The sequence below is a fragment of the Lepidochelys kempii genome, chromosome 12, assembly GCF_965140285.1.
Source record: "Lepidochelys kempii isolate rLepKem1 chromosome 12, rLepKem1.hap1, whole genome shotgun sequence".
Lineage (NCBI taxonomy): Eukaryota > Metazoa > Chordata > Testudines > Cheloniidae > Lepidochelys > Lepidochelys kempii.
In genome coordinates this window covers 1876045-1893065 of record NC_136391.1, presented here as the reverse complement: position 1 = coordinate 1893065, position 17021 = coordinate 1876045, and the positions used below count along the sequence as shown (strand labels likewise).

The 17021-nt window shown below is 47.9% G+C and overlaps 1 protein-coding gene across 8 annotated transcripts in view; it reads right to left on the bottom strand.

The window, feature by feature from the left end:
• WDR59 (WD repeat domain 59) overlaps positions 1-17021 on the bottom strand; it is a 93258-nt gene that overhangs the window by 43156 nt on the left and 33081 nt on the right. For 7 of the 8 annotated variants that reach the window (XM_078848064.1, XM_078848063.1, XM_078848059.1 and 4 more), the window contains 6 exons: positions 9598-9686; positions 8988-9104; positions 8556-8633; positions 6930-7086; positions 3861-3940; positions 1136-1268 (listed from right to left, as the gene is read on the bottom strand). In XM_078848064.1, the coding sequence (XP_078704190.1) occupies positions 1136-1268; positions 3861-3940; positions 6930-7086; positions 8556-8633; positions 8988-9104; positions 9598-9686 (654 nt within the window). Of the gene's footprint in view, positions 1-1135; positions 1269-3860; positions 3941-6929; positions 7087-8555; positions 8634-8987; positions 9105-9597; positions 9687-10217; positions 11057-17021 lie in introns of those variants that run through there. The other variant, XM_073307069.2, reaches the window with a different exon arrangement.

The following is a 17021-nucleotide window of genomic DNA, read 5'->3' as shown; positions in this document are numbered from 1 at the left end:
ATGCTTAGGCTCAAATAAACTAGTTAGTCTCTAAGGTGCCACAAGTACTCCTTTTCTTTTTGCAAATACAGACTAACACGGCTGCTACTCTGAAACATATCTACTCTAGCGACACAAAAAAATCCAGCCCTCATGGCTGCAAAGGAAAGCTTAAAAACTTGAATCAAATGGATGCAATGGAGCAATTTTGACAGGGTGAACGTATCCTATGCCCAGGTGGGCAGCAAAAGGGTTAACTCTTAGTTGTGGGGAGAGACAAGAGAGCACATTCTGCCCCATAAGAGCACATGAGCTGCCAGGTCAGAAGGAGAGAGCCATGGCCATGGCTCATTAAGGGTACTCTAGACTAGGATAAGAGGTGCTGTATTTCATAGAATCATAGAACCAGAAGGGACCTCGAGAGGTTATCTAGTTCAGTCCCCAGCACTCATGGCAGGACTAAGTATTATCTAGACCATCCCTGACAGGTGTTTGTCCAACCTGCTCTTAAAAATCCCCAATGACGGAGATTCTACAACCTCCCTAGGAAATTTATTTCAGTGCTTAACCACCCTGACAGTTAGGAAGTTTTTCCTAATGTCCAACCTAAAACAGCCTTGCTGCAATTTAAGCCCACTGCTTCTTGTCCTGTCCTCAGAGGTGAAGAACAACAATTTTTCTCCCTCCTCCTTTTAACAACCTAAGAAAACACTGACAATGGCTCGGTAGTTGGTGTGCCAAGCCACTGCCCATCACGCTGACCAACTTCCTTGGACTCCCCATCTGTCTGCATCCACCTGCTGTCTCCGGTCTTACACTTCAATTGTAAGCTCTATGGGGCAGGAACCATCTTTCTAGGTCTGCCTTTGCCCAGGGCCTGGCATGATGGGGCCATGATCCATGCCCAAGACTCTGAGGCAATACTGTCATGCAAATCAATGCTACTAACAATAGAGACAAGGAACCAGTTTGCTTTTCGGGTGTTTTTTCCTTCCACAGGTGGATGACCATTTCTTGGCAGGGTCACGTTGAACCCTTCCACAAGGGACAGTTAAGCAGGCATGCGTCAGTCTCTTACTCAGAGCACAAACGACCACTGGCTTAGAGATGACCTCCAAAAGGTTTCCATTTCAAACAGCAAAAGAACTTCTCTCACCTTCTTCATCTGCATGCCCGGAGCTATGCTGGGGTTCAGAGTCCTGGGTGTGGAGGGTCTTATCCGGCTCAGGCAGGAGGGCAATCCCATCAATGAGTTCATCAACCCCTTCCAAGATATCGTTAGCACACAGCTGAAAAGAACAAGCACACCCATGTGCTGTGTCACAGGGATCAAACAAAGGCAGCCCAAAATACATGAGGAACGATAGAGCAGCTCATCTCTCCAAGGAGCTTAAATTAGCCAGGTGGGCGTATGCGCAGCCGCCACATCTCAAAGACCATGGCACTGCTTTCCTGACGGCACCCTGTGACAAAAGGCATGGCTTTTCATCAGAGAAGAGGCCTGGCCTTTGTCACCCAGCCTGCTCGACCACATCTCCCCTCATCACTTGCAAACGTGGCTCTGTGTGCATGTCCCGGTAGCAAGCAGGGGGATACATTAACCAATGGTTAGCCAAGTTTTATTCTAAAATAAAGGAGATTTGACTTTTCTAATACCATCCCATGACAAACTGATCAGTACAAGAATATCACGTGCCATGACTTGCTTTGCTTTTTAAAGCCAGTACTAGGATTTTTGCCATTGTTATTTACACTATGGTCAGGACTAGCACCCCAAATTAAGGGCCACAACCCAACTGGGCTGGGCAACGCCCAGACAAATAGACAACAGGCCCAGAGAACTCACGGTCTGCATTTACAAGACACAGGAGAGGGTGAACAGTCAAATGTGGGGAGGCAGAAGGACACAGTAACGACCAAAACAAGCGCGCTGACACAGCAAACTACCAGCCTTACTCATGGGCATCTCCCTGGGATACAAACGATGAATCTGGACATAGGAGAAAACTAATACAAATCATGCAAAACTGCTTGACAAGAGACCAAACCAGGACTACTGCTAACGAGTGACGGGACACAGTGTGATCTGGCTGGAGGCGATGGGTCGAAGAGCAGCTACTCTCGCAAGTCAGAAAGCAAGGGAGGCCAGCTGGGACCAAGGTCTCCATCAGAGCTTTGCACGCCAGAAGAGAGTGCACGTATTCTCAGACTTGACTCCCTAGGAGAGTTGGGTTCCTGCAGCACTGAGTCATCTGTACCCAAGTATGCGGAGGTCTGCAGAGGCAATGCCTGCTGGAGAGTTTTAGATTCTGCAGTTATCTTGGGGCAGCTGGTAACCCTTCCCACTGATACTGGACAACACCACTTCATAGTGCACCTGCTCTTACAGCAGGGCTCAGGTGTTGGGAATAATCATTTGAGTGACAAAACAGCCTTGCTGTTCCTGTGAAGCCTTCGAGGTTCTGTATGTCCAGTGGAAAACCTCCTGCCTAGCAGACATTTGTCCAGAGCACAGTGCAGCCTGCTGTACATTACAGGTCAGACCATCATAGGGCCTAATCACATCAACCACACTATCACCTGTACATCTACCAATGTGCTATATGCCATCATGTGCCAGCCATGCCCCTCTGCCATGTACATTGGCCAAACTGGACAGTCTCTACGTAAAAGAATAAATGGACACAAATCAGATGTCAAGAATTAACAACATTCAAAAACCAGTTGGAGAACACTTCAATCTTTCTGGTCACTCGATTACAGACCTAAAAGTGTCAATTCTTCAACAAAAAACCTTCAAAAACAGACTCCAACGAGAGACTGCTGAATTGGAATTAATTTGCAAACTGGATACAATTAACTTAGGCTTGAATAAAGACTGGGAGTGGATGTGTCATTACACAAAGTAAAGCTATTTCCCCATGTTTATTTTCTCTCTCCCTCCGCACTATTCCTCACATGTTCTTGTCAACTGCTGGAAATGGCCCACCTTAATTATCACTACAAAAGGTCCCCCCCAATCGCTCTCCTGCTGGTAATCGCTCACTTTACCTGATCACTCTTCTTACGGTGTGTATGGTAACACCCATTGTTTCATGTTCTCTGTGTATATAAAATCTCCCCACTGTATTTTCCACTGCATGCATCTAATGAAGTGAGCTGTAGCTCACGAAAGCTCACGCTCAAATAAATGTGTTAGTCTCGAAGGTGCCACAAGTCCTCCTTTTCTTTTAAGGTCAGAGTTAGGCTCTGTCTACACGACACACCCTGGTGGCACCGTGTAGCATACGGCTAGCCAGACACTGCAGTGAGAAAGCACACCGCATCCACACTGGTGTGCAGCTCCATATGTGAGCGAAAGGCTCCAGCAGCGGGGAAAGGTTTCCCCGCTGCTGGAGGAGTCTTTCCCTGCAGGAGGGAGAGGGCTCCAGCACTGGGGAGCTATCGGAGCCTTTCCCCCATGCCAGCATCTTTCCCCACGGTGGGGAAGGGCCCCCAGAGAGGCATGCAGCATTCAGACATGCATAGGCCTCCTCTCATGGGTATAAATAGCAGTGTAGACGGTGAGTAGAGAACCATGTGCGGTATGTACTCAGAGCGGTATGTCTGTACTGGTCAAAACTGTGCCTCACTGTCTCCTCTGCTATCTGTACCTGTGGTAGGGGAGCTGTGTGTGTACACTCCATGCCGCTGAAAGAAGGGTGCAGTGTAGACACACCCTTGGGGGGCTGAGCTGTGAGTGAGAAGGCTGGATGGCACCTAGAGACTTTGTGCCTGAGCTCTCCATGATGCCATTAGTCGCACTTCATACAAGTAAATGATGGTAAATTTGGCACTTCAGAATGCTGTCCCCAGTCCAATGCCAAAAGTGCTTTGCATACCCTCTGCAGCTGGGAGTCAACCCGCCACATCCGCAGCGTCTGGTCACGAGACCACGTGACCAGCTGGTAGTCCTTGGAGCCTAAAAGAAGAGAAAATAATTTCTAGAAGTAACAGAAAACAGACTTGACTCTATTTATGATATAAGTGGACTGAACCAAGTAGCTAGGTCCAGTAGATGGGACACTGGAGTGGGAGTCAGGACTCCTGGGTTCTATTCCTGCCTTTGATATTGTCCAAGGTCACATAGCAAGTCAAGTCACTGTTCCACTCTGTGCCTCAGTTTCCCCATCTGTAAAATGGGGATGGGGCTGCTGCTGGAGTTACAGAGGAGAAAACTGCAATGCAAATAAAAATACATTTTGCAGTGAAAGTTATCACATGGGAAATGAATCGGATCTACTAGGAGGCACTTATTTTTAAAGCGTCACATTGTTGTGTAGCTGAAAATCCAAGTAATAGCTCAGTAGTTTGAGCATCGGCCTGCTAAACCCAGGGTTGTGAGTTCAATCCTTGAGGGGGCCATTTAAGGATCTGGGGCAAAAATTGGGGATTGGTCCTGCTTTGAGTAGCGGGTTGGACTAGATGACCTCCTGAGGTCCCTTCTAATCCTGATATTCTATGATTCTAAGTAACAATGTAAAAGTGAATTGCAAAGCAGAAAAAAAAAAAAGGGTTTCTCCTGTAACATCTCCTTTAGGATGCAGAGAGCACAACAGGTTTTCTACATTTGGAATATCAAATTCTGGCTCCCCGCCGCCTTCCCCCCTCCCCCCAAGGATTTTAGGAATCTCTGGAGGACCTGAGGCTGTAATGCTGCAGAGATCCCAGCCCTCAATTGGCTGACACAAACATACGAGCAGCTGCCCTACACACAGCATGGATTTCACTTAAACTGGTGTAACTTTGTGTGTGGATGTGCTTCAATAGGTTTAAAACTGGCTTGCGCTGGTTTAGCTTGTTCCTGTAAATTTACCAATGCAATTAAACGGAGACAGACCAGGTTTAAACCTACATAAGAGTGTCCACACACTAAGATCCTCCAGTTTAACTAAATCAGTTTAAACAACACCTTTAGTTAAGCCAGGACAACTTTGTCTGGAGCACCAGCCTCTGTGAAGGTATGAGGGCATACAGACGCAGTAAGAGGTTATAATAATCAAACGTATAACACCCCCCCCCCCCCTTGCATAGCTCTTTTCAGTAGATCTCCAAGTGTGTTACCAAGGAGGTCAGCGTCATTATCCAAATTGTACAGAAAGGGAAACCGAGGCACAGAGAGGGAGGTGACTTGCCCAGCAGGCCAGTGGCAGAGCTAGGAATAAGAACCCAGATTTCCTGAGTCCCAGCCCAGTATTCTAGTCACTAGGCTACACTGCTTACTGGTTAGCACATATGTTCAACGGGAAGAGAACAGCCAAACACCCATCGCTCTGAGCAAAACCAAAGGAAGAAATTTCCTAAGTGCCATTACAAAAATTCCATTAAATGATTGGGAGGGGGGCCTGGGGACCTGTTCTGGAGAAGAAATTGGTCCTGGTTAAAGCTGTGTAGATAGGTGTTTGCACCAGTGCTGCCAGTCTCACTACCAAGCAGCGCAGATGAAATGGTGGTGACAGATATAAAGTCCATGCCCTGTACCCAAAGAGGGCAGAGGTACCATAGGACCCTTGTGTAAACCAAGGACCAGGGGCCTATGGTTACAGCAAGAGAGGAGGTCCCAGCACTGGAGCTGTGCAGGTTAAAGCCCTGTGTGTGCCCTCATTGATCTGTTTGGTTATCTGACCTTTTTGTGGGGTTTTCTTTTATATTTGAAAATGACTGACTAGGGCAGGGGTGGGCAAACTTTATGGCCCAAGGGCCACATCGCGGTTGCGAAACGGTATGGAGGGCTGGGTAGGGAAGGCTGTGCCTCCCCAAACAGCCTGGCCCCCGCCCCTTATCTACCCGCTCCCACTTCTCGCTCCCTGACGGCCTCCCTCAGAGCCCCCAACCCATCCAACCCCCCCTGCTCCTTGTCCCTTGACTGCCCCCTCCTGGGACCCCACCTGCACCTGACCGTCCCCAGGGACCTCACCCCATATCCAACCCCCCCTGCCCCCTTCCCCTGACTGCCCTGATCCCTATCCACACCCCCAGCCCCTGACAGGCCCCCCCCAGACTACCATGCCTATCAACCCCCCTGTTCCCCATCCCCAACCGCCCCCACCCCCAAACCTCCACCCCATCCAACCACGCCCTGTCCCCTGCCCGCCCCCCCAACCTCTTTCCCATCCAACCACCCCCTGCTCTCTGTCCCCTGACTGCCTCCCAGGACCCCCTGCCCTTTATCCAACCCTCCGCTCCACGCCCCCTTACCATGCCGCTCAGAGTGGCAGGACTGGCTTATTGGAAAGCCTGGGAGGTGGGTGGGCGCAAGCCACGTTGCCCACTTGGCGGCGCAAAAGGGGGGACAGCAGGGGAGAGACCTGGGGCTAGCTTCCTCGGCTGGGAGCTCAGAGGCCGGGCAGGAAGGTCCCATGGGCCATAGTTTGCCCAACTCTGGACTAGGGTCTGAAAACTGGCAGGAGGGTTCCTTTCCCCAGGCTCCACCTCCTTTGGCTGGTGTATTGAGTACATGGATGCTACTGAAAATGCAGCTTTTATTGCATGGGATGCTCCTGATATTTGTGGCTTGCTTTTTCCTTGCAATAAACGGTGAAGCTCAGAGGGGTTCACTCAGTTTTGAATTTTTTCCTTCGCTTTATGCAAGAATCTTATTGTTGTACAATTTATTCTGAAAAATCCATTTAAAAACAGACTGACGGGATAGTAGGAAATGAAAGAGTCACTGTTGATACTCGTATTGATTGGCTCTGTTAGCCTGGGAATAGTTTGCGTGGCCTCGTGCAATGGGACACGTTCCAATAAACTATGGTCTGTGGGGATTGGAAAGCAGATAGAGGCTAGTTCAAGTCGTGGCAAGAGCAGAAAGGCAATTGTTTGAGTATGGTAGCCGCAAGGCAGACTCCAGCTGCTGCCGTGCACCAACGGTAGTTGCATGAGAACAGCAGTCACAGTCCTGTGCCCACCTTCTTTCTGCTTTCTCCACTGGAACTCCAGCACCACATCGTCGTGTCCCACGAAGGTGTGAACTGGCGTGTTCAGGTCAAAAGTGTTCCAAAGGAGGAGGCTGTTCTCTCGCCGCAGCTGGGGAACCATCACGGTCACCAGCCCGTTGCTGAAAGGCTGGGGGAGAGAAGCACACCCAGAGAGGGGCTGCTCAGCTGCACAACGGTTAGCCTGGCAGCTCTCACTCCCCCATATTGCCTCGATCGTACTTTCCAACACCTTCCCATTCACACTGGCACCAGGGCACATCCTGGCACTGCCACCAGCTGACTTCAGGGAGGATTGTAGGGGCTCAGGAGCCAACCCTACAAGGAGGAGCTTTCAAAGGGGATTACCATGCAAGAGGACTCAACATGCCCTGAAAGGAGAGGGGTGCACTGCGCTCGAAAGAGGCATTCACCACAGCTCATTTAAAACCAGCCATTTCCTTCTGCTTATTACTAACCCCACGTAGCAACAGCAATTTTAACACTCCCTCTTCACCCACCATTCCTGCTGCTCTTTGCACAGGCCGAGCCAAACAGCAATCATTCTTTGGGTCTCACGCACTAGCAATTGTTTGGGGTCCTGACCCTGAAATGGAACACTAAACTTCAAGTATGTATTGTGCATACACACCAGGCATGGTACAGGGCCGGAGGGAGGGAGAGGTGAGGAAAGGCTCATTCTGGTGTCTGGGGAAGATGGTGAGTACAACCTAATGCTGAACGGCTATGTGCAAAAACCCCTCTGTGGCAACGAGTCTCAGAGCGCGGGTCAACTGACGTGGGTTTGCGCTACTGGGCTAACAGTGGCAGCGTAAACATTCCTGCTCAGGCTGGAGTCCAGACTCCAAGACCTCCTCCCTCGCTGGGTCTGAGCCTGGGCTCCAGCCCAAGTGGGAACTTCTATACAGCTATGTTTAGCCCCCCACCGTGAGCCCGAGTCAGTTGACCTGGGCTCTGTGACTCACTACCGTGATTTTTATGTTTTGAATGTAGATATAGCCAAAGCTGAGGAACAACTTGTGCTTTAAATGCCTTGGACCTCACACCACAAAGACAGCAAGTTAGTGCATTCTTAGCTACACAAAAACCGTGGCAGCCCATTAAAATACATGGGCATGGTTAAAAAGCCCTCACAGAAGAGATTCAAGAGATAAAATCTCTGAGCAGAAACTGTGAAAGAGGCATGGCTAGGCTGCTACAGTGCCGCTCTTAGTGCGTTGGCTCCACCAGTGAATGTAAGTCAGTGACAGAGCGGACAGAGGGTATAAGGAACGGCTGAGCCAAAGCTGCAGTCCTTCTTTAGGACTTAGACACCAGCTGCAAGCCCCATGTATGCGAGTCTCTGTTACAGTCCTCTGGGAAAGATCCAAGTTTCACATTATTAGGCACCCCCTCCCATGAGCCTGGTTCTCACGGAAGATGCTCTCACACTCGTACTGATCAGTGCTGTAACTGAGGTTTTTAACTCAGATTAATAAAAGCCAGTGGCAAAAACAGTGCTAATGATTCCCAGGGAGGAATGCCTCATTAGGTAATTTCCCTTGGCCATCCCAGGCTCTAGCAAGGCTATGGGGCAGAGGGACCGGTGTTCACACTCACCGTGTATCTTGCCTTCCAGACTGGAACCTGGCAGGGGAGGATATTGAGATATTTCCGAGGCTGACGGTAATCCCAGAACTTCAACAGAACAGAAAACAAGCCAGTGAGCTTCGCTCTCAGGGGCGGGGGGGGGATATTTCTGTGTAAGACATGTGCCAGACATGCGACAGGTGCTCCACAGTGTCGTTAGAGACATCCTTGCACTAATGGAGCTGAATTGGCCCCAAGGGGGGGCTATCAGCCTCAGACACAGTGACTCGGGGTGACAGGTGTGCACTGACCAACACAAGACTTGCTGTAGAGGGTGATGTCTAATACCAGATCTAGTTCCCACTGAAGTCAATGGACAGATGCCCAGTGATTTCAGTGGGAGCTGGGTCAGGCCCTTAGGATGGCACTGGTACATTCCCTCTGAGAGACCTGGGCACTTACCCTGACAGAGTTGTCCTGGCTGGAAGTGGCCAGGATGTACTCGTTGTCCGGATGCCAGTCCAGGCCATGGATTTTAGAGAGATGCGCTGCCAAGTACTCCACTGCAGTGCTGGGTTTCTGCAATCAGAGGCATTTTAGTTCTCACCATGCTGGTTCTTAGGAGCAAGAAATCTGGCCCGATCCCGCCAGGTAAAGAAGGCGCTTCTCCACCCTCACACTCAGTAGACGTCACCAGCCAGAGAGAAAGATAAACAATGGCTTGTAGGCTAGAGAAAAGTTACTGTGAAGTACAGTGGTAAAGTTCCATAGGAGTTAAATACAACAGTGCACTGGGTAAGGGGACGCTTTATATTTGATGCAACTAGTATCCATCAAGAAGCCAAAAGCAAGGTGCTAAGGGGTATGTTTTCAGAGAGAAGGAGGCCAATGATACAGCTCTCCTTCAATCTCAGACTCCACTGGCACCGCGCTTACCTCAAACTGATCGTTCAGAGGGGTGGGAAACGAAGGAAGGAAGGAAGGAAGGAAGAAGCAGTGTAGGACTGGCATGGTGCCTTGATCCCACATGTGGGAACATGCAGAGGCTACTCAAAGACTAACAGGAGCTCACCCGCTTGTCCCAGATACGGACATCCCCATCGTGGCTGGTTGCTAAACAGTTGGCGTTTTTCTTGTTCCATTTGACCTGGGAGGCTCCAGCTGCAGAAGGAGCAGAGCAGAAAAAGGTCAGCGAACAGCATCTACAAATAGCTTAAAAGTGAGGTGAGCCAATGAGACATGAAGCAGATGCAAAATGTAGGGCGGCCCCACAGCATTTCAGACCACTTGTGTTCTGCACAGGACATACAACTAAGAGGAGATACATCCCAGGAGCGAGTGTGAAAGACCGTGGCAAAACATTTCATGGGAATGCAGCAGCAAAGTTAAAGAGCAGCTGTCCTTCAGAAAGAGGCTAACCCCAGTTTTGGGGGGCTTCATGCATGTCTCTCAAGGAGCTCAGATCCAATGTGGTCCATTTACAAGTCAAAAGATGTTTTTCTGAACCTCCAGCCACTTTCAGCTCATCACAGGGAGCAACTGCCTCTGTGGGGGAGCTACAAGCTCTGCATCTCTCACCACTTTAGCACCAACCCTCTCCCTCTGTCTGCTCCCTGGTGCCCTGTGATTAACTCAGCCCCCTTACTCTCACATGCACCAGTAATGCACTATAGAGATTTTAACACTACTCACCTATCACTAACATCCAGGACTTTAATCTTGCTGAGGTTGGAGTGAAGGCTGAGCATAGGCATGTGACTGAGGCGCTAGATGTGTGCGCTGCAAGTGGTTCATTGTTGGAAGTGAAGGGGAGTTCATCATGGAGGTGGGGAATCCAAGGGTATTTGGGTGTCAGGAGACGAGCTAAGGTTGTGGTGGATGTTCGTGTTGGCCTATCTAGAGAACTCTTGGATTGTTAGAGACTGACAGGAAATGCACTTCAGAAGCCTTGACTCTAAAATTTGTCGGATCCTCAGAGACGCCAAGGTTCAAGATAAGTTTTGGGACTCTACCGTCTCCAAGGTAATGGCAGGTCAGAGACAATGCATTTTGCTAAGGGATAGGAACAACCGATGCAGTGTACGGATCTATGTTTCTCAGCTCCATCAGTACTTAGGAACTCAGTCAGCTGCAAAGCCTGCTGCTCAGCAAATGTTCAGACACAGAGGATGTGTCGGATCTAGGAAGAAAGCTATTGCAGCAGACACACACAGCTCTGCTGTGTCAGGGCTCTGGCATACAAAGCCTATGCTTGATGGATGAAAATGGTTTGCTCGCCTCAAATCATAAGAGACATCAAAAATAACGGTCAAACAAGATGGTAACTATACTAAGGGGCAGATCTTTCCTTCTGTAGCCGACCTCCCTGTCTCCACATATAAATATATGGCTCTCTTGAGATCTGGCCAAAAATAGGGGACCACCACTTAAGCAGACTTTTTTTTAGAACATAAGAACGGCCATACTGGGTCAGACCAATGGTCCGTCTAGCCCAGTACCCTGTCTTCTGACAGTGGCCAGTGCCAGATACTTCAGAGGGAATGAGCAGAAGGACAATTATCAAGTGATGCATTCCCTGTTGTCCAGTCCCAGCACCTGGCAGTCAGAGGCTTATCCAGAGCCTGTCTAACAGCCATTGATAGACCTATCCTCCACAAACTCATCTACTTCTTTTTAGAATTTACTTATACTTTTGACCTTCACAACATCCCCTGGCAACAAGTTCCACAGATTGTTGTCTGGAGAAGTACTTCTTGTTTGTTTTAAACCTGCTGCTTATTCATTTCATTAGGTGACCCCTGGCTCTTGTGTGATGAGAAGGGGTAAATGACATCCCTGCTCATGCTCTCCCCACCCGTCATGGTTTGATAGACCTCGATCCTCTCCCCCCGTAGTCACCTCTTCTCCAAGCTGAACGGTCCCAGGCTTTCTAACTTCGCCTCATGTGGAAGCTGTTCCATCCGCCCCATCACGTGTGTTGCCCTTTTCTGTATCTTTTCCAATTCTAATCTACCTTTTTTCAGATGGGGCAACCAGAACTGTACACATATACAAGGTGTGGGTGAACTACGGCTTTATATAGTGGCATTTTTTAAAGATGTAGTGCCCATCTTTACAGAAGAGAAGGAGGAGGATCCTGGGAACTACGGGCCAGTCAGCCTCACCTCAGTCCCTGGAAAAATCATGGAGCAGGTCCTCAAGGAATCAATTCTGAAGCACTTAGAGGAGAGGAAAGTGATCAGGAACAGTCAGCATGGATTCACCAAGGGAAAGTCATGCCTGACTAATCTAATTGCCTTCTATGACGAGATAACTGGCTCTGTGGATGAGGGGAAAGCGGTGGACGTGTTGTTCCTTGACTTTAGCAAAGCTTTTGACACGGTCTCCCACAGTATTCTTGTCAGCAAGTTCAAGAAGTATGGGCTGGATGAATGGACTATAAGGTGGATAGAAAGCTGGCTAGATTGTCGGGCTCAACGGGTAGTGATCAATGGCTCCATGTCTAGTTGGCAGCCGGTATCAAGTGGAGTGCCCCAAGGGTCGATCCTCAGGCCGGTTTTGTTCAATATCTTCATAAATGATCTGGAGGAGGGTGTGGATTGCACCCTCAGCAAATTTGCAGATGACACTAAAGTGGGAGGAGAGGTAGATACACTGGAGGGTAGGGATAGGATACAGAGGGACCTAGACAAATTAGAGGATTGAGCCAAAAGAAATCTGATGAGGTTCAACAAGGACAAGTGCAGAGTCCTGCACTTAGGACGGAAGAATGCCATGCACCGCTACAGACTAGGGATCGAATGGCTTGGCAGCAGTTCTGCAGAAAAGGACCTAGGGGTTACAGTGGACGAGAAGCTGGATATGAGTCAACTGTGTGCCCTTGTTGCCAAGAAGGCCAATGGCATTTTGGGATGTATAAGTAGGGGCACTGCCAGCAGATCGAGGGACGTGATCATTTCCCTCTATTCGATATTGGTGAGGCCTCATCTGGAGTACTGTGTCCAGTTTTGGGCTCCACACTACAAGAAGGATGTGGAAAAATTGAAGAGAGTCCAGCGGAGGGCAACAAAAATGATGAGGGGACTGGAACACATGACTTATGAGAACAGGCTGAGGGAACTGGGATTGTTTAGTCTGCGGAAGAGAAGAATGAGGGGGGATTTGATAGCTGCTTTCAACTATCTGAAAGGGGGTTCCAAAGAGGATGGATCTAGACTGTTCTCAGTGATATCGGATGACAGAACAAGGAGTAATGGTCTCAAGTTGCAGTGGGGGAGGTTGAGGTTGGATATTAGGAAAAAGTTTTTCACTAGGAGGGTGGTGAAACACTGGAATGCGTTACCTAGGGAGGTGGTGGAATCTCCTTCCTTAGATATTTTTAAGGTCAGGCTTGACAAAGCCCTGGCTGGGATGATTTAGTTGGGGATTGATCCTGCTTTGAGCAGGGGGTTGGACTAGATGACCTCCTGAGGTCCCTTCCAACCCTGATATTCTATGATTATGATATTTTCCATCTTATTATTTATCCCTTTCCTAATGGTTCCTAACATTCCGTTCGCTTTTTTGGCTGCCGCTGCACAGTGAGTGGCTGTTTCAGAGAACTATCCATAATGACGCCAAGATCTCTTTCCTCAGTGGGAACAGCTCATTCAGACCCTATCATTTTGTACGTATAGCTGGGATTATGTTTTCCAACGTGCCTCACTTTGCACAATCTCCCTTCTGCTTCCCAGTTTCTAATAGAAAAATGAGCTTACGTTGACATGGAAGGTTCAGATATTACGGGAGTTATATAAAGCTACCTGAGGTTCTCTTCTCCCTGCTTTAGTTTGAAACTCCTTTCAAAAGGATTCAAAAACATCCCGGCAAACTTCTGCCGTCCAGCTCCCAAACAGAGACATAAAACAAGAGGCTGCTGCGGGTCAAGAGGTCCTCTGCATTTCTGTAGCATTGCGAATTCATGGCCTGTGAGTAAGGCTGCTGCTGGTACAGACCCTAAAGGGTTGTTAACAAGGCAGATTCTCTCTCTCTCTCATACACAAGGAGATTAGTGAGGCAGAAGAAACAGCAACCCATAAGGACACTTTCACGTTGGCTCATCTGTGCTCTATCTTCCTCTGTCTCCATTCTAATGTTCTCCATGTGCAGTAACTCATTCACAGAACCTATTAGGTCTTCCTTTAAGGATGACGGGTGGAGATTAACACTGTTGGGGTCTCTGACAAGAGCCTGTCCAGCCAAGGGAGTGTTAGCCGATCGCCTTGACGAGAGCGTGACGTGTAACCCAAAGGAGGACACCTGTGGCATCCTTTCAGATCCCCAGCTGGTTTAAGGTGCTGCAGGGAAGCAGGATATTGCATGTTAATGTACCCAGCCCAGAACCCCTCTCTCAGTAACTGGACGGAGGGTGGGAAGTCAGCAGCACTCCAGTGACACCTAAACCAGAGTGGATCCAGACTGCTGGCATTTCACCTTAAAAAGGTTGCTCAGCAGTTTTTAAACTAAGAGATTGTGGGGAGGCGGGGGGAAGCCGATTGCTGCAGAGGCGCACATGGATCGGACAGAGACGTCTCTTAGAGGAGAGTCTATTGAGAGAGATTCTCTAGGTTTTAGTCAGGAGGAGAGGATGGAAGAGGATAAAGTATGGGCTAGATCAGATGAGAAACATTCACAAAGAATCTGACACATCAGAGAACGGCAGACAAATAAACAGTGACAAGTTTTTAAAGTTCTTGTACACAAATGCTAGAAGTCTAAGTAATAAGATAGGTGAACTAGAGTACCTCGTGTTAAAGGAGGATATTGATATAATAAGAAAAGGAGGACTTGTGGCTCCTTAGAGACTAACAAATTTATTTGAGCATAAGCTTTCATGAGCTACAGCTCACTTCATCGGATGCAGCTCATGAAAGCGTATGCTCAAATAAATTTGTTAGTCTCTGAGGTGCCACAAGTACTCCTGTTCTTTTTGCGGATACAGACTAACATGGCTGCTACTCTGAAAATTGATATAATAGGCATCACAGAAACCTGGTGGAGTGAGAACAAGCAATGGGACACAATCATTCCAGGGTAAAAAATATATCGGAAGGATAGAACAGGTTGTGCAGGGGAGTGGGGGTGGGGGTGCACTCTATGTGAAAGAAAATGTAGAATCAAATGAAATAAAAATCTTTAATGAATCCACATGTTCCACAGAATCTCTATGGATAGTAATTCCAGACTCTAATAAGAATTTAACAGTAGGGATCTTTTATCTACCACCTGACCAGGATAGTGATAGTGATGATGAAATGCTAAGGGAGATTAGAGAGGCTATCAAAATAAAAAACTCAATAATAGTGGGGGATCTCAATTATTCCCATAATGACTGGGTACATGTCACCTCAGGACGAAATGCAGAGACAAAATTTCTCGACTCTTTAAATGACTGCTTCTTGGAGCACCTGGTACAGGAACCCACAAGGGGAGAGGCAACTCTCGATCTAGTCCTGAGTGGAGCGCAGGATCTGATCCAAGAGGTAACTATAAGAGGACTGCTTGGAAATAGTGACCATAATATAATAACATTTAACATTCCTGTGGTGGGAAGAACACCTCAAAAGCCCAACACAGTGGCACTTAATTTCAGAAAGGGGAACTGTGCAAAAATGAGGAGGTTAGTTAAACAGAAATTAAAAGGTACAGTGACTAGAGTAAAAAGAAAAAGGAGTACTTGTGGCACCTTAGAGACTAACAAATTTATTTGAGCATAAGCTTTCATGGGCTACAGCCCACTTCATCGGATGCGTAGAATGGAACATATAGTAAGATATATATATATATCTCATACACAAATACAGATAAGTTGGAAGTTACCATACAAACTGTGAGAGGCTAATTAGTTAAGATGAGCTATTATGAGCAGGAGAAAAAAACTTCTGTAGTGATAATCAAGATGGCCCATTTAGACAGATGACAAGAAGGTGTGAGGATACTTAACTTAAGGAAATAGATTCAGTGTGTGTAATGACCCAGCCACTCCCAGTCTCTATTCAAAGCCAAGTTAATGGTATCTAGTTTGCATATTAGTTCAAGCTCAGCGGTTTCTTGTTGGAGTCTGTTTTTGAAGCTTTTCTGTTGCAAAATTGCCACCCTTAAATATTTTACTGAGTGGCCAGAGAAGTTGAAGTGTTCTCCTACCGATTTTTGAATGTTATGATTCCTGATATCAGATTTGTGTCCATTTATTCTTTTGCGTAGAGACTGCCCAGTTTGGCCAATGTTCATGGCAGAGGGGCATTGCTGGCACATGATGGCATATATCACATTAGTAGATGTGCAGGTGAATGAGCCCCGATGGCGTGGCTAATGTGATTAGGTGCTATGATGGTGTCACTTGAATAAATGTGGACAGAGTTGGCATCGGGCTTTGTTGCAAGGATAGGTTCTTGGGTTAGTGTTTTTGTTGTGTGGTTGCTGGTGAGTATTTGCTTCAGGTTGTGGGGCTGTCTGTAAGCGAGGACTGGTCTGTTTCCCAAGATCTGTGAGAGTGAGGGATCATTTTTCAGGATAGGTTGTAAATCTTTGATGATGCGCTGGAGAAGTTTTAATTGGGGGCTGAAGGTGACGGCTAGTGGCATTCTGTTATTTTCTTTGTTGGGCCTGTCCTGTAGTAGGTGACTTCTGGGAACTCTTCTGGCTTTGTCAATCTGTTTTTTCACTTCAGCAGCTGGATATTGTAGTTTTAAGAATGCTTGATAGAGCATAATAAGAATAGATAGATAAGAATGTTTGTCTCTGTCTGAGGGATTGGAGCAAATGCAGTTGTATCTTAGAGTTTGGCTGTAGACAATGAATCATGTGGTGTGTCCTGGATGGAAGCTGGAGGCATGTAGGTAAGTATAGCCGTCAGTAGGTTTCCCATATAGGGTGGTGTTTATGTGACCATCGCTTATTAGCACAGTAGTGTCCAGGAAATGGACTGCTTGTGTGGATTGGTCGAGGCTGAGGTTGATGGTTGAGGCTGAGGGGATGGAAATTGTTGAAATCATGGTGGAATTCCTCAAGGGCTTCTTTTCCGTGGGTCCAGATGATGAAGATGTCATCAATGTAGCGCAAGTAGAGTAGGGGCATTAGGGGACGAGAACCGAGGAAGTGGTGTTTTAAGTAAGCCATAAAAATGTTGGCATACTGTGGGGCCATGCGGGTACCCACAGCAGTGCCGCTGATTTGAAGGTATACATTGTCCCCAAATATGAAATAGTTGTGGGTGAGGACAAAGTCACAACGTTCAGCCACAAGGTTTGCCGGGACATTATCGGGGATACTGTTCCTGATAGCTTGTAGTCCATCTTTGTGTGTAACGTTCGTGTAGAGGGCTTCTACATCCATAGTGGGCAGGATAGAGTTTTCAGGAAGACCACCGATGGATTGTAGTTTCCTCAGGAAGTCAGTGGTGTCTTGAAGATAGCTGGGAGCGCAGGGCCTGAGGAGAGAGTCCACATAGCCAGACAA